Here is a 27,680-nt window from a genome sequence, read left to right on the forward strand (position 1 = left end):
GGGTTGGGAGGAATCACAGAATCACTTAGGTTGGAAAAGATCTCTCAGATCATCAAGTCCGACCTGTGACTGAGCATGACTTTGTCTACTAGACCAGTGCACTGAGTGAGCGCCACGTCCAGTCTTTCCTTAAACACCGCCAGAGACTGTGATTCCATCACCTGACTAGGCAGCCTGTTCCAGTATTTAATCACCCTTTTTGTGAAGAAATTTTTCCTGATGTCCAACCTGAACCTTCCCTATCACAGTTTGAAACTACTTCCTTTTGTCCTGGCACGTGTTGCCTTTGAGAAGAGGCTGAACACTATCTTGCTATTCCTTCCTTTCAGGCAGTTGTGGAGAGCAGTAAGGTCCCCCTGAGCCTCCAGGCTAAACACCCACAGCTCCCTCAGCCGCTCCTAACACGACTTGTGCTCCAGTCCCTTCTCCAGCTCCCTTGCGCTTCTCTGGACACGCTCCAGCGCCTCGCCGTCCTTTCCGGACGGAGAGGCCGAGACCCGGGCAGGGCGGGAAGCAGGGCCGGGCGCCCGCCAGCCGCGCTCCGCCAGCGCTCGTCCCGCCGCTGGGGGCGCTGTGCGCGCGGCGGGCGGCCGGGCACGGCGGCCGTTGCCTAGCGAGGGGCAGCAAACAGCGCGAGCCGCCCGCCGCCGCCGGCTGCTGCCCTCGCTGCGGCCCGGGCCCGCGGCACCCTGCGGCAGAGCGGCACGGCACGGCACGGCACGGCACGGCGGCTCCAGCGGCTCCCGCCACTCACGCGCGATACGATCCCGGCTGCTCCTCAGGTTTGGAGACGTTGCAAACACGGAAAATCTGCTGGGCCGCCCTCACAACATCCCTGCAAGCGAAAAGGTTGCCTGTCTCTTTGCCTCTGCCTTATGGGAGCCGCAGCCGTCGACACCCAAGTATTTCTCTAGCCTTGACGTATTGAGAATGTGTCATATTCCCACGTTCTTTTATAAAATAGATTCTTAGGAAATACGGTTTCCCTCCCACAGCCGGGACATGGTTTGTTAATTTGTTTGTTTGTTTATTAATATAACTTGAAAAAGAGAGTAGGAAATGTTGGCACTTAGGAGCAGCACTTGCTAGGGGGCAAAAAAGTAACGCAACCAGGTAACTAAACTCAGTTATCAATCAATATGTGGTTTTAATTTGTAGTTAGTATGTTTATGTGTCTGTTTCTGATTGCCATGTCCCTTATTTTACAAGTCATTCTCATGCTTTGCTTATTTGTTCTTGTGCTCAGTCAATGAGGCTTTTCTTTTTTTGAAGTTCAGCCAAGTCCTCAAATTAAAAGGAGTAAAATGAAATGCAAAAGCTCTTTTCTTAGCTGCTGTGAGATAACACTGTTTTAAGCGATTAGTTTTCAACAAACTTGAATTTTGAGAGCTTAGCTGATTTCTGCCAGTTCAATAATACAGCTTTCTTGAAGACAATGTGCGTGAGAGCAGGAAGTTCAGCAAACTTTACCTTGCATGACAAAAAATCTCAGAGTTAGCAACAACAACAGAAAATATGTGTGGGATCCCATGCAGATTTTTGAATTCTAGTGAAAAAAAACTATAAAGAAAGGCAATTCCTTAATATTTACAAGTGTGCTACTGTGCAGTGTCTATGCTGTAAGAATGAATGTGCACCAGGCAGTATAAGCAACCATGTATGCTAAAATTATAATTACTAAATAATTACACATGTGCCTAAAGTTTTAGATCAAAATCAGAGGAATGCTTTACATATAATAAATAGATAGATTTAAAACCACAGTTCTTTGTGCTTGTTGAGTTAGAAATATTTGGTGCTTGGTAAGTGGAAGAGGGTATTGAAACATGTATGTATATTCAGCTTCTGTAGAAAAAGGTTTTGTTTGACTGAATTGTGTTCCCTATGCAATGTAAGTGCAGGAACAGGACAATGAGAGGATCCGTTGTAAGCCTTTGTTAAAACTCTTACGATATTGTTGCTTTGTATGACTGTTATATTGAAATACGAAATCGGGCAACTTTCAGGCTTAAGTCTGCTAACCTGGAAATTAATAGATGCAAAAAAATGTATTAATTTATTATGTAGTTATTAATAGAGCTGCATTTATATTAGGTGCTTGTCAAGATTGTAATGGTGCTTACACGTTCCTTAGGAAATCTCAACTTTTCACTTCAGGAGATTCTTTTTTTTCTATTATGTAACATGGAAAACTTTTTTCTTAGTTGCAGACAACTGTGAATGCAGTGAACAGATCTGTGGTAACAGATTTCTTCTTGGCTATGTCAATACTGAGTGGGAAGTGCAAGGGTGGAGTTTGGCATGGAGGAGATCCCTGTTAAAGTTGCAGTCCGAGTCAGACCTCTGCTTTCCAAAGAAATACTTCATAACCACCAAGTGTGTGTCAGATTAGTCCAAAATGCTAAACAAGTTATCATTGGAAAGGACCATGTCTTCACTTTTGATTATGTATTTGGCAAAAACTCAACCCAAGAAGAAGTTTACGCTGTTTGTATTAAGCCTCTTCTAGTGTCTCTGACTGAAGGATACAATGCTACAGTGTTTGCATATGGACAGACTGGTTCTGGGAAGACTTACACCATCGGTGGTGACCACACTGGTAGGTTGTAGAAAGGTTTTTGGAGTTTTTTTAATCAGTTTGGGGTACATTTTTGCAAGTTAAATATTTATTACATAGCAGATAATGCTGCAGAATTTTAAGGATCAATGCAAAAACCTGTGGTAAAAAAACCCAAAACTTCCAAAGTTTATGTGATAATTAAAGTTCTAAAAACTTCTCCATAAATCAGACTATGCAAAAAAAAATCTAAGAAAAACCCAATTTGTTAAGTGTTCTTTCATGTTCCACATTTTAACATGCAGCTTATATTAGAACTTTTTTTCTGAAATGTAGTGGTTTTGAAAATTTTTGCTACATTTATCTTGCCTTGAAAAAGTCTTCATTAGGCACTTACTTGTTTACTTGGTCATTCTGTGTTGGATTTGTTTGCTTTTTTGGGGCTTTTGAGAGAAATTTCTGTGACATCAGAAATTTATGATTACTTCTTTCAAATGGATATAAATAGAATATTGTAAATATCCTGGCAGAGTCTTCCATTTATTTAGAATCATAGGATCACAGAACCATATATAAACTATACAGTGGAAAAGACCCCTAAGATCTTGAAGTCCAACCATTAACTCTGCATTTCCAGGTCCACAACTAGGCCCATTCCATTGGTTGACCACCAGTGAAGAAATTTTTCCTAATATCCAATCTAAACCTCCCCAGGTGCAACCTGAGGTTATTTCTTCTTGTCCTGTCACTTTTTACCTGGGAGAGGAGACTGACCCCCCTCCCCTGTTACACCCTCCTGTCAGGTGGTAGTAGAGAGCAATACGGTCTATCCTGAGTCTGCTTTTCTCCAGCTTAAGCAACCCCAGCTCCCTCAGCTGCTCCTCACAGGACTTGTGCTCCAGACCTGTTCTGTTCAGTTCTGTTGCCCTTCTCTGGACACACTCCAGCCCCTCAGTGTCCTTACAGTGACAGGCCCAGAACTGAACCCAGCACTCGAGGTGTGGCCTCACCAGTGCCCAGCACAGGGGGACAATCATTGCCCTGGTGCTGCTGGCCACACTCCTGGTGGTACTGGTTAGAGTGCCAGTGACCTTCTTGGCCACCTGGGCACACGCTGGCCCATGATCACCTGCTGTCAGCCAGCACCCACATGTCCTTTCTGCCTGAGCATCTTTCCAGCCACTCTGCCCCAACCCAACCTGTAGTCCTTAAGGAGACTGTTGTGACTCAAGGGCAGGACCCCACACTTAGCTTTGCTGAACCTCATACCATTGGCCTCTTCTGCTTATTGTTGTAACTTCCCTTCTATTCCCTTCATTAGTAGTTATTTAATGTTCCTATAAGTACCATTGCTAGCTAAATTGTTTGGGTAGTGGATGTCACAGTCTAAGGCTGATCTTAGTGCTGCAATTACACCCTTTTAGTTTAATGAATATATTTATTAAATTAATAGTTAGATGTGAACAACCCGTTAGTTTTTTGGTAAAAGAGATTCTTGGTATTGTCTCATAGGCAAACAGCTTCTGTAGTCTTGGATAAAAAACACAGATTATTAATGGAAACTTTTTCCTATGCTGAATATTCTTTAAAAAAATAGTTTGGCACCAGTGTTCCATGTCCATGAAAAAATAGGAAATTACTGTTAATGTTGGTCATAAATCTTGTCTCATTATGTTACTGAGGATTTTTCTTTATATAAGTAGAATTTATAGTTTCTCAAACCCTTGAGATGTCATTGCTAACCATATTGAGTAGGGAAAAAGAGGAATTCTGTAGTCTGAGGAGTATAGTTTTAAAGCAGAATCCATATTTTTAATAACTTTCATCACTATAAAATTATGAAATTTAGAACTTAAATTTGAATCCTAGTACTGGATGCAAACAAAGCTTCTGACACACACAAAAAAAAAATTACAAAAATCCTTATGAACAATAAGCTCTTCAGATTCCTTAGTGTGTTGCATACTAAATATCGTAGGCTTCTTTCAAATTTCAGTCTTTGTAATTTATGTGACAGAATGGCTGCAGTTCTCTGTGACATTTGTGCTTATATTTTAGCATCAGTTGCAGTGGATGAAAGGGGCATAATCCCACGGGCTATTCAGGAATTATTCCATCATATTTCTGAACATCGAAATGTTAACTTCCTTGTGAAGGTATCCTATATAGAGGTTTACAAGGATGAACTTCGAGATTTGTTGGATTTGGAGACTTCTGTGAAAGATCTACATATCCGAGAAGACGAGAAAGGAAATACAGGTAGGATTCCAGCTCTCAAATTTGATGTTTTGAGTTTTAGTTTGTGTCCAAATTATTCTTGCTTTCTCTTGAAAATGCTTATTCTCTACTAATCAATAAAAGGAAAAAAAATTTAAGTTTCAGAATATCAACTCAGTTTAGCTGTTTGGAAGGAGTTTGGGTTTTAGATGCCTGTGAGCAATATAGATGTTCTGTTATATAGACGGAGGTGGCAACAGATGGTAAAGTAAATAAACAATTATTGTTTCTGTAAGTTCTGTCTAGAAACAAAATAGTGTGTGATTATTCACTTGAATAATTATTTTAAGATTAAACCATTGCTTCTTCCTTCAAAATTACAATTGTTAAGTCAATTATTTTGTAAATATCTGCTCCCCTTTTACAATGAAATGAGTGGAAGAGACCACTTCATTAAGAGGAGGGGAAGTAGATATTTTTAGAGGTTTTGAGATTAACACTTGCCCTGTAGGTCTCGTATTCACCCCATGAAAATGCTAGAAGAATCCACATCAGAGGTATTTTATTCTGAAAGTACCTAATCTGTTTTAGGTGTGGATCTTTTTTTTCTTTATATTTTAATTGTTGTGTTTACTCTAGTATTATTATACTGTTATATCAAGCTGTTGTGGGTTTTTTGTCTATAGCTGGGAGAAAGCACTAGTTCAACACAAATCTTGCAAACAATATCATTGCTTCAAAAGGATCCCACAATATATTTTAAATTATTTCCTTTCTTCAGTGCAGTTGTGTCAGCTTCTTGTGCTAGGACATTTTCCATTTCTCATTAAAAGAAAAATATGATAAAAAAGATGATTAGTAATAGTACTTAGTAGAAGTACATTTACACTTTATTAGATTACTAACAGATACCTGTCCCAAAGGCCCAACTATCTGAGCTATTCAGAATAGAAATTCTTTTCTTAGTACAGGCTTTAGTCTTTCTTTTAACTGGCAGAATATCCTTTGAGCTGATTTTGCTCATATTTTTTCTAGGTAGCACTACACTGTGAATTGTAAAGGTAATGTGCAGTGTGCAATGTGTAATTGAGTTGTGTCTTGTGTCTAAGATACTGTTTCAAATGCTATGGCACAATAGACCCATACATTGAATGTGTACAGGTTTCAGATGTGTTGTGCCTCATGCTTTTCGCATATTTTATCTGCTATTTTTAGAGCTACATGCTATGACCTCATTGGTAGGTCATAGCCGTAGCAGGCTTGTATGTTTGTGTTTGTCAAATACGTGATTATAGTTATTGCTGTAAGCTTTTGCTGAAGAGTTTAGATCTAATTAAATTATTCTTACTTTCATCTGATTGGGTGTTTGAAGTGATTGTCGGTGCTAAGGAATTCCAAGTAGAATGTGCAGATGAAGTGATAAGCCTGCTGGAAAGTGGCAATGCAGCTCGTCACACACGCACAACACAGATGAATGAGCACTCTAGTCGATCTCATGCCATTTTTACCATCAGTATTCATCAGAAGCAGTCTGCAGAATATCAGAATGCTGCACAGGATTCGATGGCTTCAAAGTTTCATTTTGTGGATTTGGCTGGATCAGAGAGGGTAGCAAAGACTGGAAATACTGGTGAACGCTTCAAAGAATCAATTCAGATCAATAGTGGTCTCTTGGCCTTGGGAAATGTCATCAGTGCCCTTGGAGACCCAAAAAGGAAAAGTGTACATATTCCATATAGGGATGCTAAAATTACTCGTATTCTGAAAGACTCCCTTGGAGGAAATGCCAAGACTGTTATGATAACATGTATAAGTCCATCCTCACTGGACTTTGATGAATCTTTAAATTCCCTCAAATATGCCAACAGAGCAAAAAACATTAGAAATAAACCAGTAGTAAATTACAACCCAGAAAAAGACCGAATTGATGAAATGGAACTTGAAATCAGATTGCTTCGGGAAGCTTTGCAGAGCCAGCAGGTCAGTAATCAGCATTTACATGACTTAAATGAAGAAAAAGCCCGTATCAGTTCACTTGAGGAGCAGCTCACTCGCCTTCAGGTTCAATATTTCAGTTACAGAAATTGTGTAGATGAAGCCTTACCTTTTGTGGTTGATTTGAATGATGATGTTAGCTTAAGAAGAAGTCAGCGGGACAGGTTGCAGAGCTGGATCACTATGGTACAGAAAGTAAGGAAGGAAGCTCTCATCGTCCAGGAGACTGACACAGGGACTGAGACCAGCCCTGTACCACATCACATTACAATTCTTCAGCTGAAGAGGGAACTAAAGAAATGCCAGGTATTTAATTATAAGCTGTTTATTTAAATGACTAAGTAAAAAAGCAGTCTGCCAAAATTTGTACGCCATTTTGAAAGATGGATAAAATTGTTACTTGTACTTGATTTGACAATTAAATTTAATTTAGAGCATTGTAGAATTTAATTTGGCTAATCTCTGGGACATAGGTATTTTGTAATGGATTTTTGAATACACAGTCAGTGACAACAGAGATAAAAAATGTTATATTTTCTCTAGTCAGTTTCAAGATGATTCTTGAGGCTGAGCTGTTTTATCTGGTAGATTTTTGGTTTTAGCTTTGCTAGTATGCTAGGTCCGGCTGAGATGGAATTAATTTTCTGCATAGCATCTCTGAGGTGCAGAGATCTGTGACCAATACAATGGTAATAAGATAGTAATGTTCTTGCTCTTGCTGAATGGTTTTTTGTACAGGCCTTCTGTTTTTCTGCCTGCGCACCCCAGTAAATAGATTGGAGAATGCATGAATAGTTGGAGACACAAACATGAAACAAAGCAGATGACTTGAACTAATCAGAGAGATTTCATACCACATAACATGATGCTGAGCAATAAAAAGGGAGAGGAGGAGGTTTAGGGAGACTTAGCTGTATTTTGCCCAGAACTGACTGAGCATTAGTCAGCCTTGGGAGCTTGTGGGTGATAGCTTTTGCATGATCTCTTTTGTTTTATTTTCTTTCTCTCTTGCACTTCATCATTGCTTACTGATCAGTTTCTATCTTGACTCACAATTTTCTTGCTTTCACTTTCCCTTTGCTCTTCCTTTGTCCTCCTAGGAGATGGGGGTAGGGAGAAGTGAAAAGATAGCTCTGTGTGCTTAGCTTACTGGGGTAATGTCACCAGAGGACACAAGGAAAAACGATGCACCACAGCTTTGGTCACCATGAAGAGACTTATTTATTTTTTTCTGACTCCAGTCATTTATAGTTCTCAAAAGGTGCCAGTGGATTGGAAGGTGAACGTGGCACCTCTCCAACGACACTGGACAAACTACCAGTCTATCAGATTTCTCCGCCTCTATGAAAGAATGCAAAACAATAGATTGTTTACAGAAAGTTGAGTGAGAAAGTTCTCTACAAGAATTTAAATTCAGAAGGCTTTAGAAAATCCTAAGAAATCAGGGCGACAGGGTAACCCAAAACAAAATTTTGGAACCCAACCTGTGTCTCAAGGCTTTCAAGATAATAACAGATTTGATTGTAGTGTGCTAGAGTAAACTTGTTAATACCTGTTTAGTTAAGATATTTAATGACTGTTGAAGGTCATGAAGCTGCATATTTGCTTTGGGTGCTGATTCGTATGTGTCCTTGAATATTTAGATGCTTGATTCCTTTCTAGCTGTACAACAGCCTCCAAGAATCATTAATGACTATTTTCAGATTTTGCTGTTTTGCTTTTTATCACTTTGTTTTCCTTTGCTTGGGAGAGCTATGACAAAACCACAGGCCATCAGCCTAATCTGGTACTTGGGTCTTACATTGTGGATGTCCCAGTACTCCAAGAACCACCTCATGGATAAAATCAGCAACTACACTTTTCCCCTCTTCTTCTCTGAGAGACATTTTGCAGAGAGAGGGGAAAAAGGGGCATGTATCCCTTCCTCTCCTCCAGCACAGTTTTTTATAGCCTTGATGTGGTGGCTTCTGAGTTCCTTCAGTATCCTAATGTAATCAGACTGTTCATACTGATGTGCTGTGATCCCAACTTTGATTATTTTTCATGAGGTTAAACAGCTATTTGAAGTTTGCCACACAGGAGCATTCTCTAATGTGATTGATTCATGGGGTGTATGTGTGGGAGGAATTGGGCAGGTGCAAAGGGCCATTGCTGCCCCTGACAACTTTTGATTTCATATCTGAACAGGCTCATTAACCCATCAAACTAATACATTATTTGAAGGAGCTAAGGTGAAACACAGTGACTTCTATAGCTGTGTTGGATCTGCCCCATGCCTATAAAGTCAGTGTCCAGTGCACTCAGAAATGCAAGAGGGTGTTGTCTAAAAGCCCACAAACAGGCTTGTGGTGGTCTGAGACTGAGAAGGTGTCTTAATCTGAGACCACAGAGACACTAAACCAGAGACTAAACCCTCAACTGTAATAGCTGATCTTGTAGTAAAGAAACAGTGGAAGCAGAGATCAAGTTAATATGAGAAGAAGCAGCTCCTGCTCAGAGGAGGAGAGAGGAAAAATGAGAACAGGCAGCCTGTTCCACAGCAGGATAGGAAAGGAAAGATACAGAAATCATGAGAGGCAGAAGCTACTTGGTCCCTATCCATGACCTAGTTGCAAGATAATGTGTAAAGATTTTGCCTGACAAGATGAGCTAATTGCTACCAGTTGCTCTGGAGCTGGAATGGTAGGGCTAACAGTCTGGAACTAAAACGTAGGGGAACACAGCAGCTGGGATTCTTTGCTAGGGATTGTGGGACTGACAGAGGGATTGGAAGATGGTCAGCCACCTCCAGGTTCCAGAGGTGACTCCTATTGAGCACAAAGACAGAGTAGAGGGGGGGAAGGGGGAAGGAGAGGGAAGTTCCGGAAAGGGAAGGGGAAGGGGAGAGGGAAAAGGAAAGGGAAAGGGAAATGGAGAGGGAAAAGGAAAGGGAAAGGGAAATGGAGAGGGAGAGGGAGAGGGAGAGGGAGAGGGAGAGGGAGAGGGAGAGGGAGAGGGAGAGGGAGAGGGAGAGGGAGAGGGAGGAAGAATGACAGAGACAGATTAAGTAGAAACATACCATCCCTCCATGGATCTTAATGATGTCTCGTAGATCCTCTCCATCTGGTCTTCTTGGTGGTCAGGGTCCCCTGCCAAAAGCATAGTATCCAGTGGATTAATATACATTTATATACATGAATATACATTTGGACCAGGTAGGAATGCCCAGGTGCCTCCCCTGAGGGGGGTGCATGTTTGACACTGTCTCTTGAAAGACTTTTGAGTCAGTTGCATCATTTTGCATCATGAACAGTCCTCTGGCACAGGGTCTGGGGAACCCTTCAGAGGGCCTTTGATGGATCTTGATGCCCCCTTAGCTTGCCCTCATGTGAATGTCCCATAGATGTGACTTTTCTGGCGTGGAGGGCCCCACAGCTGAGCTAGTCTGCCTGGGGCTATGGCCTCCACCCTGAACCAGCAGGACTTGGCTCTTCTGTGAATGCTTTCCCAGCCTTATCCATTACTTCTCAGGCCTGAGATGCTTTAACCAATAGTGTCACTTTTCTTCTCTTGAATAGTTTTAATCAGTTTACTCACGGAGTTTCAATCAGGAGGCACATTCACCCTGGGCTTTGGTGTGCAGCTTTGTTGCACAGTTTTGCCATGACAGCATAAATCGTTGTGACAATGTTTAAGCCGTGAGTGATAACATTTCAGTCTCTGACACTATGGAAGGACTGTGCTGGTCTGTTGTAGGATCATACAACAATTCTTGTAGCATAGCCTGGGCTCCTGTCCTGAGTGATCACTGTAACCAGACAGAACCCACATCATGGACTTAATAAACTTAGTGGACATTTTACAGGTATTTTACAGAAGTGGTCTATAGACTGTGCGTAAGTCAAAGGATGAGAAGGGAAGAAAGGATGGTTAATAAGGTTGCATTGGATAATATAGGGCTTGAGCATGATATAAATGGTGTGGAATATGAAGTGGGAGTTGTACTGATTGACTATGATGGAGTGAATTTTCTTCATAAATGCTTGCAGGGTGCCATGTTTTACATTTCTGACTGGTACAGTGCTGATAAAACACCAGTGTTTTATCTTGCTGTGGAGTGTTTGCACAGCATCAAGGGACCGACTCTCTCTGTCTGTGACACCAGTGAATAGATAGGCGAGTGTACCCAGGGACAGGAGGAACACAAGCAGGCAGATTACCTAAGTCAACCAAAGAGATATTTCACATCATATGACATAGTCAGAAACTGAAAGGGGGAAGAGGGGGATTTAGTTATGTTAGCTGTCTTTTTGCACAGGAGCTAATGGGCATCAGTTTACCCTTTGGAGGCAGAGAGTGATTGGTTTTGCATTAATTAACTACCTCTGCATTACATGTGTTATTTTCTCTGTTCTTTCACTTCACCTTCACTTATTGAACAATTTCTGTCTTGACCCACAAGTTTTCTTTTACTCTTCCTTGCGACTGGGGGCTTGGAAGTGAGGGAGTGTACTTAGTTAGGTAAGTTAGTTTTCCCCTTAGTTAGGGGGGGAAAGAAGAGAAAGAGCAAAAGAGAACTTTACCTTCTCTTGGAAGTGTGTACTTAGTTGCATACCTGCAGCAGTTGTCCTGTGAACCCAGAAATTGTTTTGAATCCTGGGAAGATATTACTCCATTAGAAGGATTACAGATATAATTACAATATAGATATTTTCAAATACATCAGTGAGTTTACAGATAACCCAGGGACTAAGTTTTGCAATTTTGGTCTAATATTATCTAATATTATGTATGTAATATGCTAGTCTGTCTAATATTACAAAGTTACAGTCTCATCTCTTAGCAATTTCCTAAACTGTATTTCTTCAGCTGTGGTCTCACAAAACCTCCTGTATTTCTTTTTCCAATGCCATGCCTTTCGCTAACTGAGTTTCTAAACTATTTGCAAATTTCTTTGTCTAATCACATTCTAACATTTGCTTTTGTGTTAAACATCACCTTTTGCTTTTTGGTGACATCATACTTCTATATGGTTCTCCAAATAAGGTGAAAATTTCAAAACATCTGGGAGTCTTAGCGTGCAGATATCCCATGAGGATCCTGTCATATTGCTAGTGCAGATTAGCTGTTTCTCTCACAGCACATAATAGTCCTAGAGATTACCTGTGGAGAGCAGAGCTCTCAGCCTTCTAAGAGCATGTCTTCTAACAAAACTGACACATGATCAAATAATTATTTTTAGAAACATCCCCATATACATTTAGGAAGTAGTTATATTGGATGTGCTGAGTTAAAATGTTGACTGTGAACATCAAAAGAAAAGAAATACAGGCTATTGTACAGTGAAAATAATCTCAAATAAAAATAATTTTATTACTTAAAACAGCTGTACACCGGTTGGAATCTGAATGAAGTTCTGATGCCAGATGAATACCTCAGAAAAACTAATTTGAGTTTGTCATGTGTGGAAGGAGGCAGTGGTCCAATAAGTTAGAATTTTGTAACATCAACCCATTTTTAAGTTTTCAGCCAAACTGATAAAGCTATAGATTGTTATCAGGCAATTGCATAAACAAATTTTGTCTTTTCTTTGTTCTCAAGCAATCTAAATCACAGCTTTTTTTTTTCCTTCTTGATTTTCTTCTGTGGCTTATTTTAAAGCTCTTTTTCCCAGGTTCAAAACAGTGTAAAAGCTGAACTTAAACTTAGCTTAAACTCCCTTCCCCAGGTGAGTATGCCATCCACAGCCAGGAAGAGATGGTTAGAGAAAGGCTAAAATAAATGAGACACTACAGAGTCTAGAGCAAGGTTTGCATATGGACAGATTTAACAACTGGTAGAGGATCTGTTCTTGTCTGTACATACACATTTATTTGCTAGCAGCTATTATTGCCTGGATAATGCTGTCTTACATGATATTAAAATACCAGTTTGGCTGTAGCTAATACCCAAACTCATTCCTATGTCCACCACCAGGACTCTTGGAGAAAAAAATAGGAAGAGCAGGAATGAGAAGGTTTGTGGGTTGATGTAATGTTTCAATACTTTGTCTTGGCTTCTGCAGGCTTTCTGGAAGACTAACAACATTTTGAAGTCTCCATCAATCAGTATAAATTCATTCACAAGAACATATGAACAAGCATTCCTGTGTTTTCTTTAATCTTTAAACTGTTATCCAAGTTGCAGATTGAGGACAGCTATTCTTACTGTTTTCATTTGAGAAGTATGTTAATCACAAGATGCTGTGATCTTGTAGCTACAAGTAACTGCATACTAAAGAGAATAATTGAATTTAGTATATACTTCAATAAATTAGGTTTGGTTGTGAGTACATTATCTCCTTGGGAAGAATGAAACTTGTCAGAACATAATCAATAGATGAAACAGAAGTGAAGAAATAGCTGCTAGAAACTGCAGATAACCACTTAGACAATTTGCTTCAAGACTTTCCAGTTCTGGTCATGTCTTTTAACAGCAAATGAGGTTTTATTTTGATTAATATTCCAGTTGTAGGAATAATAATGTCCCTTTTGCCCAGCTGAACTTTTCTTTTATTATCTAGCAGGTACTAGTTATGGATGCAGAACTATTTAGCCAGAAGAATCATGAAGTGCAGATAATGCAGAATCAGATAAAGGCATTACTACAAGAAAAGAAAGAACAACAGGAATTTTTAAAGGAGGCTCAAGAAACACAAAGATTACAGGTATTTTTCCACTGGTACACATTTATCTGCACTGAACCATCCTTCTACCGTGTGAATGCATTCAATAGGTCCCTCAGATTTTTTTTTTTTTTACTTAATTACTGGTCAATATTAGGGACATTTTGTTTTAATTAGAGCTGTTTCACAGAATGAGTTGGGCTCTTCTTAGTGGATGTATCACTGCAATGTATTTCCTGGAGACTGTATATGAACCTATCTGTGCCAGAAGCCTCCTGCATAACTTGAACTGAACCATTCATGCTCTCCATGCTTCCTGAAGCATGACCCACAGCCCTCTCCCCAGATTTGTATCATTGTTAAGGAGTTTCAGGACAATTAATAGATTAGGATTTGAAAGATGTTTTAGAATTTAAAAAAGACTATATGGATCCTATCAAATGCTTTTATTGAAAACTTGTATAGAAAAGTTATTTTGTTATAGCTTTAAGAATCAGAGTATTGTACCCTTTTGACTTTATAAGATAGAATTCCATCCTAACTTTCTGATCATTTACCATCAGAGAAGACTGAGTGACACAGTGGAAAATGAGGTAATGACAAAGTGGCTGCTTGCCTCTTTCCTTCTGTGGATCTTGAGTTTGCTAATGAAATTACAGTGGCTAGTATGTGCATAACATTTCAAGATTGAGAAGACTGCAGATAGAATTGTTAATATTCTGCTGGTGTTGCTGGACATGCAGACTACAGATAATTTATTATATGAATTTTTAAAAGAGAGAAGCATAAACATGGATAGTTAGTGCTCTTCTCCTTATTATACTTTTTCTCCTTTTTCCTTTTCTTTTCTGATGGCTTGGGGAGAGTCAGTGCATTAAAGGTAAGTAAACTAGTCATGATCTTTTTCTTCCTTCTGTCACTTTCTTTCTTTTCTGTCACTTCTGGCTAGATTTTTTTTAGCCTGCACACCATAGTGTCAACTTATACTGTGATAATGCTTATATAAATTTTGGAGGATACAAGGTAGCTGTCACAGTGTGGACAGAAGATTCTTTCAGTATCAGTGGCAGGAGGGAAGCTTGAGAACTTTCAGACACCATTTTGGCATTTAGTTCACTAAACTGCCACTTCTATTTAAAAACATACAATGTAAAGAAAGTGCTTCTGTCAAATATTTTACATTGTATTCACAGGCATATGTAATTTAATGGTACATGATAGAATAAGGACTTTTAGAATAGCAGGTATGAAGTAGGAGGTAGTAAGTGTTTATACACATATGTATTTATGCAATGGGTGTTGCACTGTGGAGTTGTATGTGCAGTTTTATGAGGGACAAAGAGCTTCAGGGTGGATCAGTTGGCTGTTACTTCTTCCAAAATGATAACAAATATTATATTCATACATATATTCTATTTTCTATGACATAGGAGTAATATGTATTGTATTCCAACACAATGTCAACTTGTAAAGCATTGTTTGTGTTTGGAAGAAACTTTCAATCTAAGACAACAACATAAAGATTTAATAAAAATGTGTCACTCGAAGTAGAAGAATGCAGAATGTATCATGAGCTATATTTCAACTTTCCTGTTGTTGCTAGGCCTGATTTTAACCATATTCAAAAAGAATCAAAAATAATAGAGTGAGTAGAAAATGGAAATAACCAGGCCTTATGGATGAATCAGTTTAGATAACTTAAGTACTTTTGAACAATGTTTGGAGAATGCTGTAGGAGAAGCACATAAGGTCTCAAAGCTAGCATTATCAACAAACCTGAGGCTGGGTGGAAGAAAAAGCAGCAAGTGATCCTGGGATTATGTACATGTTTAGTTTATTAATACAAGTAATCTTTAAAGTGAAATTGTACAAAATGGAAGACGAAGCCCATATACATGTTTAATTAATAAGACTCAGACCATATGTTTAATTTGAAAATATTAGTTTAATTCTCATTTTATTTCTCCATAAGCACACATATAAAGCAAGCATGAGCTCCTAATTATGTCATCCACTTCTCACTAGATGCCTGGATAGGCTAATGTAACTAAACTGGGTGTGCTGTGGGACAAATGAAGCCCACACAATTACCTTGAGAAAGATTTCAGGTCAGAGTCACAATTTATTAGGTTAAAATAAATGTAATGCCATTAAAACTGGCTTAGACCCACAAAGTCAGATTACAACCTGCCATCCTGTTGGCCAAGGTGGTAGTCGCAGTCCTATCAAGTGGTGATTGCAGTCCTTTTGAAGTGATGGTTGCAGTCAAAAGTGGTGGTCCTGTGGAAGTTCTGGGCCTCATCTGGATCTGTCCAGGTGTGATGGGGGTTCAAAGTCCCCAGTTATATATGGTCAGGTTCAAGGGAGAGTATTCAGCACATCCCCTAGGGCGGACAGTTGCACAATGGGAATGATGTAATCCTGTGAGTCATAGGATATTTTTGGGAATCCTTGGTGGTCTAAGTTGGTACAGCTATCTGTTATGGTGGTGCCATTGAGTCCACTATGGCCCATCAGCAGACGTCACCCCTTCAGCATCGGTGGGACTGTGCTGGTGTTCCCCCAGAAGGAGCTAGCACTGCAGAGTCATTTGTAAAGAAAAATAAATACTCCCCTCCTCACAGGGTTTGGCTCTTCTCCCTTATCTCATTTAACAACCAGCTTGTAGCCTGAGGTATCAGCTGGGCATCTACTGGGCATCTACTGAAAACGACCAATCATTAACAGTTTGTCAGAAATGGCAAAGAATACTCAATTTGGTTACACCCCATTGGCACCCATTGACACTCTTTCTGTAACCCAGGACACCTGGGTAGGTCTTTCTGAAAAAAATGTATCTAAACTTTACTGGATTGGGGAGTGGGAGGAGGGAGGGGGGCTGACTGAAGATATGTCATAGAATTCTCAGTTTGTTGCAGAATTTACCTGTGCTCTGCACAATAATTTAGGGTCAGTGGGTGATTTACAAGATTAATGACCTTTGTGAGGAACTGGAAGTCGTGAATATGATACAGAGCTCAGTTTTGCTTTTGCTTTATTTTTTTTCCTGTGAGACTGAGAAAATGGTGGAACAGCATATAGTCATTGATCAGCTAAAATTGAAATTAGAGAAGTTTACAGATGTGAAAGCTTTAGATTTCCCAAGTGCTTATGAAGATGGGCCAGCTGTCATGGCATTTGCTAGGAGGCCCTACAGTGTCTCAGTCACAAAAAATCTGCTGCGCCCCCTTCACCTGCCTTCAGGGACAGAGATCCAAAAGGTAAGGTCTACCCAGATCTTCCCCCTTCTACTGTGTAATGATTATAGGCCAATGATTAGACATGACATGATAACATAGGATGTCTTTCTCAAATACTGCTGCTTAACTTCCCACTGAAAAACTAGGTTTGTAACGTTTGTTTATGCCACAATTATCCAAAATATTTAGGCTTAAAATTCCCATCTACAAATGCTATTGCTGTCATGTTTTCACCCCCAGCTGGTTTTCTAGGGGTTTTGAGGGTTCAAGTATGAAATGTTATAAAAAATGAATTATTAGTCTTATCAATATGTTGAGATAACATGGGATAATTAATTGCTACCAGTGCCCTCTTTCATGTTTGGAATGACTCCTCTAGGGTCTTGCAAAACATTTTGTTACAAAGGCATTCAGAGTTATTACAGAAAACCTGTGTAATTCTGCTTACAAGCTCAGGTGGTGAAATATTTTTTAAAATATGAGTAATGAAATGCTAAATTATTGCAAGTATTTTTACCCATCAGTATTTTTGTGTGCTTTTTGACAGGGGTATACCAGCCCCCCCATCTTGTCTCTGGCCCAGATAATGGCAGAATTCCATATTCGCAGACAGATTATACTGAGCAAGTTAGAAGATCAAGATAAAGTCCTTCACTGCCACCTCTCTGATCAGAGTGATGAAGAGGAAGACAATACAGGCTGCGAAGAGAAAACCTCATATAAGTAATTTTTTGTTGTTCTTTAACTTTTGTTACAGAAAAATGTATAGCAAAGGTAGTATAAGTGCCTAATCCTTCCATGATATGAGACCATCTGTACTGATACTTACAGTAAACCTGTGGGACCAACTGGGCATACTGCAAAATAAGTTTAATAGATGTAGGTTTAGCAAAGATTGCGTAATCCTTGCTTGTGGGTCAGAATCTACCTTGAAGACTGGGAGATTGGGTGATGATAAGTGTGGGAGTGGTGTGGATGAGGAAAAAGGTATAAATGCTTTTTTAAGTTTCTTCTCTGTTAAGATCATCTACTTTGCATGATGCTTAAAGAAAAAAAAAATCCCTGTGTATTTGCAGAGTAGCATGTTTATTGTTCTTCCATAGGCATTCCATAAACCGAACGTGGACACAAAATCATACATCTCTGTGCTTTCTTCCTGATGTAAGTGACATGAAATGTCAAGTAGTCAAGTCTGGTTTGTCCAATAAATCTGCGCTACAAACCAACACAATCACAGGTATAATGGAAGTCATTAGAACAAATCTTACTACAGTATCAGAATATGCAATAACATCTTTAGCACATGTAATTAATTTTCCCAGCAAAATATGTGTATTTGTTATTTTTTCATTATAATTCAATGTAGGTAATTCAAAAATATTTTTTTCATTATAATTCAATGTAGGTTTTCCAATTTCTGTTCTTTCCCGTCTGAAACTGATGTTAGTAACCTCTATGTAATACCTACTAGCCAGAAAGCAGTTCACTTACCAAAAAGCTGCTTAGGTATAAATCTTCAGTATTGCTTCAATGAAAGAAAATGGATGCTATTATCTTACCAAAAATACTGAAGTGGTTTCTGGAATAGTTTTTCACACTTAAGGTCTTGAAATGCAAGTGCATCCTTTTTTTTCCTGTTTAGACACATGGCAGGGAAGAATATCCTGCTGTCTTCTCTCCTTTTGATTCTTGTACTTCATATGGAAAAACAGCACACAGTCAATATTGCAGAGCATTACCTTTTGAATACAGCATCTATTGCAGATTTCATAATTCTATTTTGCTTTGTTTTTTTCAAGGTAAAGAGATTGACAGCCTCCAGAAAATCCATGTTTTTAACATGCAGAAGTTAAAGAATTCAGAGTTGAGACTTGCTAAGGCTGAGCAAAAAATAAGAGAACTTGCACTTAATATCAAAAGTAAAGAGGACCTTATTAAGGATTTAGTAAGAACAGGTAACTGGCTACTGTAGGAATACTGGATACTGAAGGGAATGAAGATGTTCTGAAACAAAGGAAAAGGCACTGAAAACCTAAAGTCCTGTATGTCTTAGTTTTTACATAATTATCTTAGATAAGAATACTTTTAACAACCTAAAAATCCAGAGATTTTGCTAATTACTTGCTGTGATCACACTGAAAATTTTGATTACAGCCTACCATGCTATGAAGATTATTTGTTAAATATTTTTTGTGCTTTGTTGATTATTGCTTTTATTCAACAGTAGTGTAATTTTTAATGCTTGGTCAATGCTATCTCTTTGTAGATGTGTATATGTGACATAGTGTCTGGGATTGGAGAAAAGATACATCATTGTATCATCTATATTCTGTAACAGTAGAGAAATGGAAGTCAAAAGTGGATGAAGGAAAAAAATCAGTGTTCCTGGTAGCATACATCCCTTACACATCTGTCCTGATAGAGAGACTAATCTTGTGATGACAGGAAGGATCTCTTTCCTCAGCCCCTTTAATCACTTTCTTCTTTTTTGTTTACCTTCTCTTGAGGTGGTCTGAGAAAGATTCTGTGCCATCTCAGATTGCCTGAACAAGACAGGTCACAGAATAGAAACACAATCCAATTATTAAGCTGAAAGTTGAGTAATAAATAAATGGCATAGTCTTCTGGAAGAACAAACAAACAAACGAAGTTGAGTAATAAATAAATGGCATAGTCTTCTGGAAAAACAAACAAACGAAATTATGAAATACAGGATAGCTATTTTGCCAATAGTATAGTATTACCAGTATCTAGTATGCAGAAGAATTTAACTCTGGCACTCAGATGGCACTTTATTTGGTGGCATGAGGTGACTCATGAAATGTTCAGATTTAGGACTCTCCGTGTCTCCATTTCAGAGTTATAAGCGAACTGCAGGTTCTTTTAGTGTTGGAAGATGTATCAGAAATTACTGACTTAGCCAGAACAATGTAAATAATATTTCAGCTCCAGGAGTGAGTATTACATTTCAACTGATTATTATGTTGGTTTTAAACTATTTGTATATGTTGTCTTTCAGGTAAGGATGCTCAGTCTGTAAGCAGGCAGTATTCTTTGAAGATAAGTAAACTGGAGCAAGAAATTGAGCAGGCCAAAAGAGAACTGGCTGAAACACAAAAGCAGCTTCAGGAGCAGGACAGTAAAGAGCTGAGAGATATTCCTGAGAAAGTCATGTTACAGAAAGAGTGCCAGAAGAAGATGGAGGCAGCTAAGTTGAAAGTGCAGGTATTTCCGATCTGATTATTAAGATTTGCAAATCTCTGTCTCACTGTCTGAACCTTAACACTCTGTTTGTAAAATTTGTACCTGTTTTACACACTGGAAGCTGGTTGGATTGAAGTAACTAGTGGGAAACTTAATACTATTATACTCAAAGTGCTGGTTAACATCTGCTTGGTTAGATATATATAAAATACCTTCTTGGTATGTAAGAGTCTAAGAAAGTATTGCGAGATATGAGATTTCCACACATCATTGTATATAGTCCAATAGAAGGACTTATCCAAGAGCGGGTATTACAAATTCATTACTTGCTGTAAATAAAATTGATGATTTATGGAAATACTATATAAATTGTAGGTCTAAGCAAATCCCTGTGATGCTTTGCAAGATCAGGCCCAACGCAGGCATATTTGTTTGACACTGACCTTCTATTTTTAAGTTCTGCAACATCTAAGTTATATTCTGTATAGGGCCAGCTTAGCTGTTCTGTGCCTCTCAATCCTAGAATGACAGGTCAGAAAAGTTCCATACAGAAAGAGGTAGTTTGCTTATTGACTTAAGCTCAGGACCAGCATTCTGACACCATTGTGTCTCTGCAAATTTTCCAGAACTGTGGTTTCTGCTAGATTTTAGTACTTTTACTGCATTGCCAAGCATGAACTGTACCTTTTAATGTTGTTTAATTCTGCCTGTGCCAACGTCACCAGATAGCTCAGAAACTACAGTAATACATGTGATTGTTTGGGCAGAAGTTAGTAAATCTTGGTGACCCTAAGAATTCAGTGAAATAAAGAATGAAGCTGAATCATATTTTAGTTAAAAGTTTTCCTGCTCTTAAGCTGAAATTTGACGTGAACGTTCAGACCTTACAGAAGAAGCAGCAAGACACCAAGAATTTGGCTTCATTATCTAACCAAAGTGAGAGAGAAGCAAGAGAACTTGAGCAGAAAGTGGCTCATATGAAGCATCAGCAATCCCAGACACAGAAGGGACTGTGTGAGGAGAGTGAAAAGAAGAAGCAACTGGAAGCAGAGCTTCAGCAGGACGAGCAACAAATTAAAGTAGGATTCTTCCTGTTTCCCTATGACAAAGATTAGGATGAATAATTTTTGCCCCTGCTTCTCCACTAAACTACACTACCAGGTTTTCCCTTATTTTCAATAATGCCTTAATGAATTTCTTGATAAATGCACCAAAGAAATTGTCCATCAGCATTTTACATTAATCTCCATTTTGCCTTTTTCTTTCAGCATTTTTTTCCCTTCATTTTATTACCTGGTGTCTAGTTCTGAATTGCAATTTTATAAATAAATTTGGGGTCAGTATTTCAGTTTATGTCTTGGGGAGACTCTCACATGAAATGTGTTTGACTGACTGATGTAGGAAGAACGGTACTTTTTGTTTGTTCACAGGAACTTCAACTTAAGATGCAGCAACAACAGAAGATCCTTAAAGTTAAGGATAAAGAAATTGCTGCTTTTAAAAAGAAGAAAAATAATTCAGTTGGAACTCCACAGAAACTACAGGTAGTTAATCTATTCCAAGTTTGTGTGGCCCCTGAAGTAAAAAAAAAAATCTTTCTTCATCTCTAGTCATCTGTTTTTGTAAACTGTTTGTATGAAGAGTATTCCATCAGTTTTGTCTTTTTATTTTTGCTGTAAAAAAAATAGCAACTCTTGTACTGTGCTCTTTTTGAATGAAAGAAAGGAAGGCCTTTAGTGTCTTCTTTTTTTTCCCCCTATAATTTGTCAAAAATACTGATTCAGAAACCTGTGAATTCAGCAGATTTGGTTGTCCAGTAGGTTTGAGGGTGACCTTGATGTGCTGTATTTTAAGGGTTCTGTGGGTTGTTCAGGTGTTTTATTTTGTTTTGGTTTCTACTCTGATATCAATTACAGTGGTTTCTGGTTTCAGTTGTTGGTAAGAAAAGTTGTTGGTTAGAAAAGTAAGTAACCTATGTAGCAGTGCCACCTACATTACTTCAGATGTGGACACTGAAATATTAATTACCCTGAGTCTTTAAGGGTGAAAAGAAATTTTAAAAGTTAAATAAAGGAAAATTTTTAGCCTTAACAGGAATATATCCTCTGATAAACTGTGGCTTCAGAATACCTTTATAATGGACCATGTTTGCAGGTCCAACAAAGAGCTGATTTTGGGCCGCTAAAATGCAATGAGGATGTGCTAGCTGAATTTTCTTGGTACCATCTAAACTTAATTGCTGTGCTTGGGTAGATGACATCTATTTATGTAAATAGTTTTTAAAAATATATTCTTTAGACAAGATACTGCATCTGATACAAGTTTGTTTATATGGGATATAGCAATGTAATATTGCTGAGGCCCCTTTTAATTCAGCCCAGTTTCTGTATTATTCTGAGTAAGGATTCTGTTGCAGAACTAATACTGGCATTAGAAATGTTAATGTCTTCTACAGTTTTATCAGTAATTCTGATGAAAGGTAAAACATAATCATAACATTCTGACTCAAAATGTCCTGGTTAATGTTCTCTGGATCTCTCTTGAAACTTTAGAAATTAGAAGAGCAGAAGAAGTGGCTGGATGAAGAAATGGAAAGAATTCTTCAACAGCACCAACAATTAGCAGAACTAAAAGATTTAAAGAAAAGAGAAGCCATTGTAGCAAAAAAAGAAGCATTATTGCAAGAGAAATGCTACCTGGAAATCAAGAAACTGAGATCTAGCCAGGTGATTCAAGAAAAAAACCCACAAAACTCACCATAGTTGTAAGGCTAACTGAAAGACTGGTGGTGGGGGAGGGCAGATAAGATAGCAGAGGAGGCTTAAGGGACCTACTGTGTCTATATACTACTGTGAAGCAGATATTATGTAGTTTGGCCAATTGACATTTAAAAAGTAATTAACACAATCATTTTAATTATTTTTCTCCCCAAAATTGCAACAATGAAACAAAAAACAAAACGAAACAATTCTGAACTGTGGAATTGTTATTGCAGAGCATTAAATGATATTATATTTATTATATATAATTTATGAATATGACTAAGTATTTCTGCTATCTAGAGAACACAGCAGGGAAATATCTTGAAATATTTACTTTCTAGTAGAAAGAGTGAATACAAAATATCATTGTTACATATAATGACTAGTGCCTTTAATTTTTATTATGTAGAAAGCTTCATGTTGAGCTTTTTTTTTTTTTAAACGGTCTCTGTCCACTCGGAGTAAATGAGGTCCCATTACAAGAAACAAGCAGTTTTTTCACTTCAGAATGTGATAGTCTGACCTACATTTTTCTGACTAGAAAGGAATAGCTCATTTTTATATCTGTGATTGCCGTGGTGTTTTTTTTTTTGTCTTTGAACAAAGATAGTATGAAATTGTCTACCCGCCTAAGTATGGTGGATCAGAAGCTGTGTGATAAAAGTATGCAGCTTCAGGGCAGCACCACTGACAAGTCAGACATTTTGGAAAAAATTCAGGCTCTCCAAATGAAAAGGGATCAGCTGCTCAGAAGGAGAAATAGTATGGATGAGAAACTGAAAGATGGTAAAGTGTTGTCAACTGAAGTAAGTAAGCACTTCTGAGATAAATACAGGTTTTAGGTATTGTTTGATAATAAAGAATTCCAGTCAGAACCTAAAATGTCTCCAAATAACAGATAAGCTAGAAATAAGGAGCAGAAGTTGGATACTTTTGTAAATAGCTGTTTTAGAGTACTGCTATGATAGCACCAAGTATGTACTGGTGATTGAAGTTTAAGATCAGAGGAACCTAAGTCAGATTGTGTCTTGCCAAACTCTATTGGTCTAAGGGTCATATAATGAGAAGTAAGGGAACCAGAAGTTAATCTGTTTATCACAGGCAGGTATTTTAACGTCAGGATATAGAACAAGCGATGTATTCACATAGTGATGCCCCTTAATTTTTTTCATAGAATCTTGTGAAAAAAGCAAACTTCACCTGAAGGACTACATAGTTCTACAGTGAAAATAAGTCATTTTACATGGACGGCCCATTACTTGGAGTTGATCAGTATCATTATGTTGAAGATAAAATAAATTAATATAAAATGCACAGATTACTTTTAGGTCTTGAGAAGCTATATGAGACTATGGCTGAGGTGATAATGTTCCAGAAAGACCCCCACTTGCCTCACTCATCAAAGTCTACAGTGCTTCAGGCCACGCATTTCTGCCACTTCCCTACACAAGTCATGGTCACGAAACTCATTACTGACTGATTGATTAGTTCATTAATCTAACAGAAAACTAGTACATAAAAAAAATTAAAATAGCAGAAGTCAAACTGTGGTGAGGATGAGGGAAGGATAAAAAGAGAAACACGACTTCTAGTTTTGTGATGAGCCATTTGATCAACCCCTGTATTGTGGCAGGAAAAGACAAATGTTCTAGATTTGCTATCTACCTCTTGTTTTCCACACTCCACTCTCTGTGCTACTAGTTCATCTTACCATTAAGTTTAGGTTCACTCTTGAGAATGAAGTTAAAGATGTCTTGAAAGATTAATTCTGAGCTTTTTTTTGTAAAGATCTCACTCATGTGAGATTCTTTTTCAACTAGAAGAAGGAATTGAAGCCCTTGTAGCTGCAATTGATTACAAGAATGAAAGTATTCATAATCGCCAGCACTTACTTAGGTCATCTTTCTCAGAGTCTTTCACAGAGCCAGCATAATGTAATAGGGAAACTAGTTTCCCTGTCTGCTGCTGAGCTCAGAGCTATCATCATCAGCTATTTCAACAAGGTTTGTTTTGAATACTATTTTATCCCATTTTCTGTTACTATTCTAGATATTGAAATGGTGGCAGGAAATAAAAATAAATTTAAGAAGCTTTTGGCTAATATATCTTCAGGTTACATAGATCTGCTATTAAATTGTTTTTAATTTTTATGTTAACTTAAATAGGATACTTGTGGGTTAACTTTGTATATCTTGTTTTGATAGATTAGCTAGAAATGTGCTACAAATCTGGAAATTACCTTGCCCTTTTCCAGTGCTCTGTGTAAGGAGAAACAATGTGTTTAAACAGTAGTGGTGTAGTCAAATTCTTCCTGACTGCAGAATTTCAGAAAGCTTCATACAGCTCAGGCTGTTATTCCTATTGTGTTTTTCCCAAATCTGGTTTTCTTTGTTTTAACACAGCCTGGCTTTTAGAGGGGGCAGAGGAAGCCATGGAAGCAGCTTCTGAGAGAGAAAGCTGCTCAAAGCTTCTGCTATGTCCAGCAGAGCCAATCTCTGAAGGCTCTGATAATGGACATGTTGCTGGTCCAATTAGAGAAGTTGGTAACGTCTCTGTGATGACATATTTAAGAAGGAAAAAATATGCACGCAGTTCTTTTCCGAAGGCTGGGGGGACGCTGGGGTGGCCATGAGGCTGCTGTGGCCATGTGGCTGCTGCCATCTCAGCATGGCCCACAGTGAACTGTGCCTGCCTGGCCACTTCTAGCCTGCCATGCCACGGACAGAAAGGCAGGGGTGGCAGCATTAGCTGCTGTTTCCTGGCGCAGCTACAGCCATCTTGTAACAGTCCACAGGGAAGTGTGCCTGCTTGGCCGATTTTGGCCAGCTCTGCTGTGGGCAGAAGGGCAGGGACGGCGGTAGTGGTGTCTCCTTGCAGGTGCCCTGCATCAAGAGAGGCGCTGAATGGTGCCAGCACCACAGTGGATGGCACTGCCCAAGCGGCAGTGGCAGGGACCATCTGGTCAACAGTGAGGGGCATGCCGAGCATTTCTCCCATATAAAGCCCAGACAATCTCAGCCTTTTAGCACTGCAGAACCCTATTAGAACTTTTCAATGGATAGAACTTGAGAACAAACAAACCTGCAGACAACAATTTTCTTCTGAGTCAGAAAAAAGGAGGTGAAGACATGTGAGGAGAACAACATGGTGACACTTAGGTCAGTGAAAAGCCTCGTTCAGGAAGATGAGGTGCTCCAAACATCAGAGTTGAGATTCTTCTACAAGCTGTGGTGAGGACTATAATACAACAAACTTTTCCCGTAATTCCACGAAGTGCATAGGGGGATGCAGTGATTCACTCACAGCCCATGAAAAAAGGTGCTCATGCTGGACAAAGTGGGTGCTGCAAAGCTGTAATTTAGTGGGAAACTTGAATAGAGAAAGATAAAGAGAGCCCTTGCTTCCAAACTAGAACAGCTTATCCTTAAAAGACTACACCCCATGAACTAAAATGACCCACTCTATGCAGTTTTAGGAAGACTGCATTAACTGTGGGAGGCTTTCACATTACAGCACGTTGGGTAGGACTGCTACTCATGAAAATTAGAACCACACTAGAAAAGTTCACAGAGAATTGTCTCCCATGGGAAGGACCCCACAGCATAGCAAAAGAAAATCTCTCCCTAAGTGAACTGAAGAAGGATTTCAAGTGAAAAAACTGAGCAAAACTCTCACACCCTGTCTCCCTGTGCTGTCAATGGGAAGGAAGGAAGGACTGGAGGGGGAGAGAAAAAGAGTGTTCTAAAAGTTTTATTTTAGTTCTGATTATAGTCTTTTAATTGTTAATAAATTTTTCATTATACTTTTTAAATTTGAGCCTGTTTTGCCCTTAGAGTGTTTCCTCCCAGTCCTTACCTCAACTCAAGAGCCCTTTAGTTTTTCTTTCCACCATCTCTGCTAAACTACAGCATGGGAAAATGAGTGAATAGTTTTTCATGAGTGCCTGGCTTTTAGCCAGTATCAAACCACAACAGCAGTATAAACTGATACTTTGCAGTGTGTGCAGCTATGTGCTTAGGAATCATACTTGCATCTAGAAACATAAATATTAAATGCATTATGACATGGTGTCTTTGTGATCTTGGGTGGACCTTTGGTAATTTTCTAAAAAAGTTGTCTGTGGGATGCAAGTTGGAAGTTTTTCATAATCTGGAAACCAATGTTCTTTCAGTTTAAATTTTGCACAGGGTATTAAAAAAAATCCACTAGTCCATGTGATCAAAATGTATGCATTTTAGTTCCGAACAGTCAACCTGTAGCAGTGGCAAAGTCTCTTTCCACTAAAAGCTTAATTACTTGTAGAGATCCAGTGCTTTTGTATATTTTAATCTATTAGGCTGAAGGGTAACAGATTTTCTTAAGACCGCTTGATAAATCAAAATAAGTGTGTTTCTTTCTAAGATTGTTGGCCTGCGTGAGTCTGAATGAAAATTACAAGTGCAGATTGAAGAACAGGAAATGAAGTCCATACACCAGAAAAACATGATGTGTGAATTAGAATCTGCACTTAAACAAGTCATGTTGCAGTGTGACAGGCAACTGACTCACCAGTGCCAAGAACATGAGAAAAAAATACAGTTTATATTGAATAATTTCAAAGGTATTTTCTTCTTGGGCGGGGATTATACAAGTCATGTTGCAGTGTGACAGGCAACTGACTCACCAGTGCCAAGAACATGAGAAAAAAATACAGTTTATATTGAATAATTTCAAAGGTATTTTCTTCTTGGGCGGGGATTATACACCAAGTATTTTCTTTGGTCATTAACAGAGAAATACTGTATTCCAACTGAAAAAATGAATAAGGTTCAGAGATATATTTTGGCTGTCACTAATTCTATCACTATGTAAGATGTCAAGGAACAGGCACAGGGTGTCCATATAAATGCAAAACAGTATTTTTTTTAAGCAGTATCAGAATTGTTGTATTTTCATATTGAATTTACTGATGATGAAAAGTTGTAAGACACCAGTTCTGTTGATCTTCTAAATACTATTACAACTATAAGGTAGGATTAGCACAGGCTTTTTGATCTTACTTCATGTTAGTTAAAACATGCACA

The 27,680-nt window shown here is 38.6% G+C and overlaps 1 protein-coding gene across 2 annotated transcripts; it reads left to right on the forward strand.

Annotated features, from left to right (window-relative positions):
• The first annotated feature begins 2,207 nt into the window (after positions 1 to 2,207).
• KIF27 (kinesin family member 27) lies at positions 2,208 to 27,217 on the forward strand. Of its 2 annotated transcripts, none has more exons than XM_068176534.1 (14): positions 2,208 to 2,599; positions 4,616 to 4,816; positions 6,147 to 7,075; positions 13,311 to 13,454; positions 16,466 to 16,672; positions 17,199 to 17,374; positions 17,755 to 17,888; positions 18,451 to 18,606; positions 19,671 to 19,876; positions 20,737 to 20,934; positions 21,286 to 21,399; positions 22,408 to 22,582; positions 23,212 to 23,423; positions 27,019 to 27,217. In XM_068176534.1, exons 1-14 carry the CDS (start codon positions 2,302 to 2,304, stop codon positions 27,043 to 27,045), a joined length of 3,177 nt encoding a protein of 1,058 aa, XP_068032635.1. In that variant the 5' UTR covers positions 2,208 to 2,301; the 3' UTR covers positions 27,046 to 27,217. The 2 variants fall into 2 exon arrangements, with proteins under 2 accessions (XP_068032635.1, XP_068032636.1); XM_068176535.1 differs by having other exon boundaries at positions 13,314 to 13,454.
• Positions 27,218 to 27,680: the final 463 nt, after the last annotated feature.

This window comes from Anomalospiza imberbis, chromosome Z (assembly GCF_031753505.1).
Source record: "Anomalospiza imberbis isolate Cuckoo-Finch-1a 21T00152 chromosome Z, ASM3175350v1, whole genome shotgun sequence".
NCBI lineage: Eukaryota > Metazoa > Chordata > Aves > Passeriformes > Viduidae > Anomalospiza > Anomalospiza imberbis.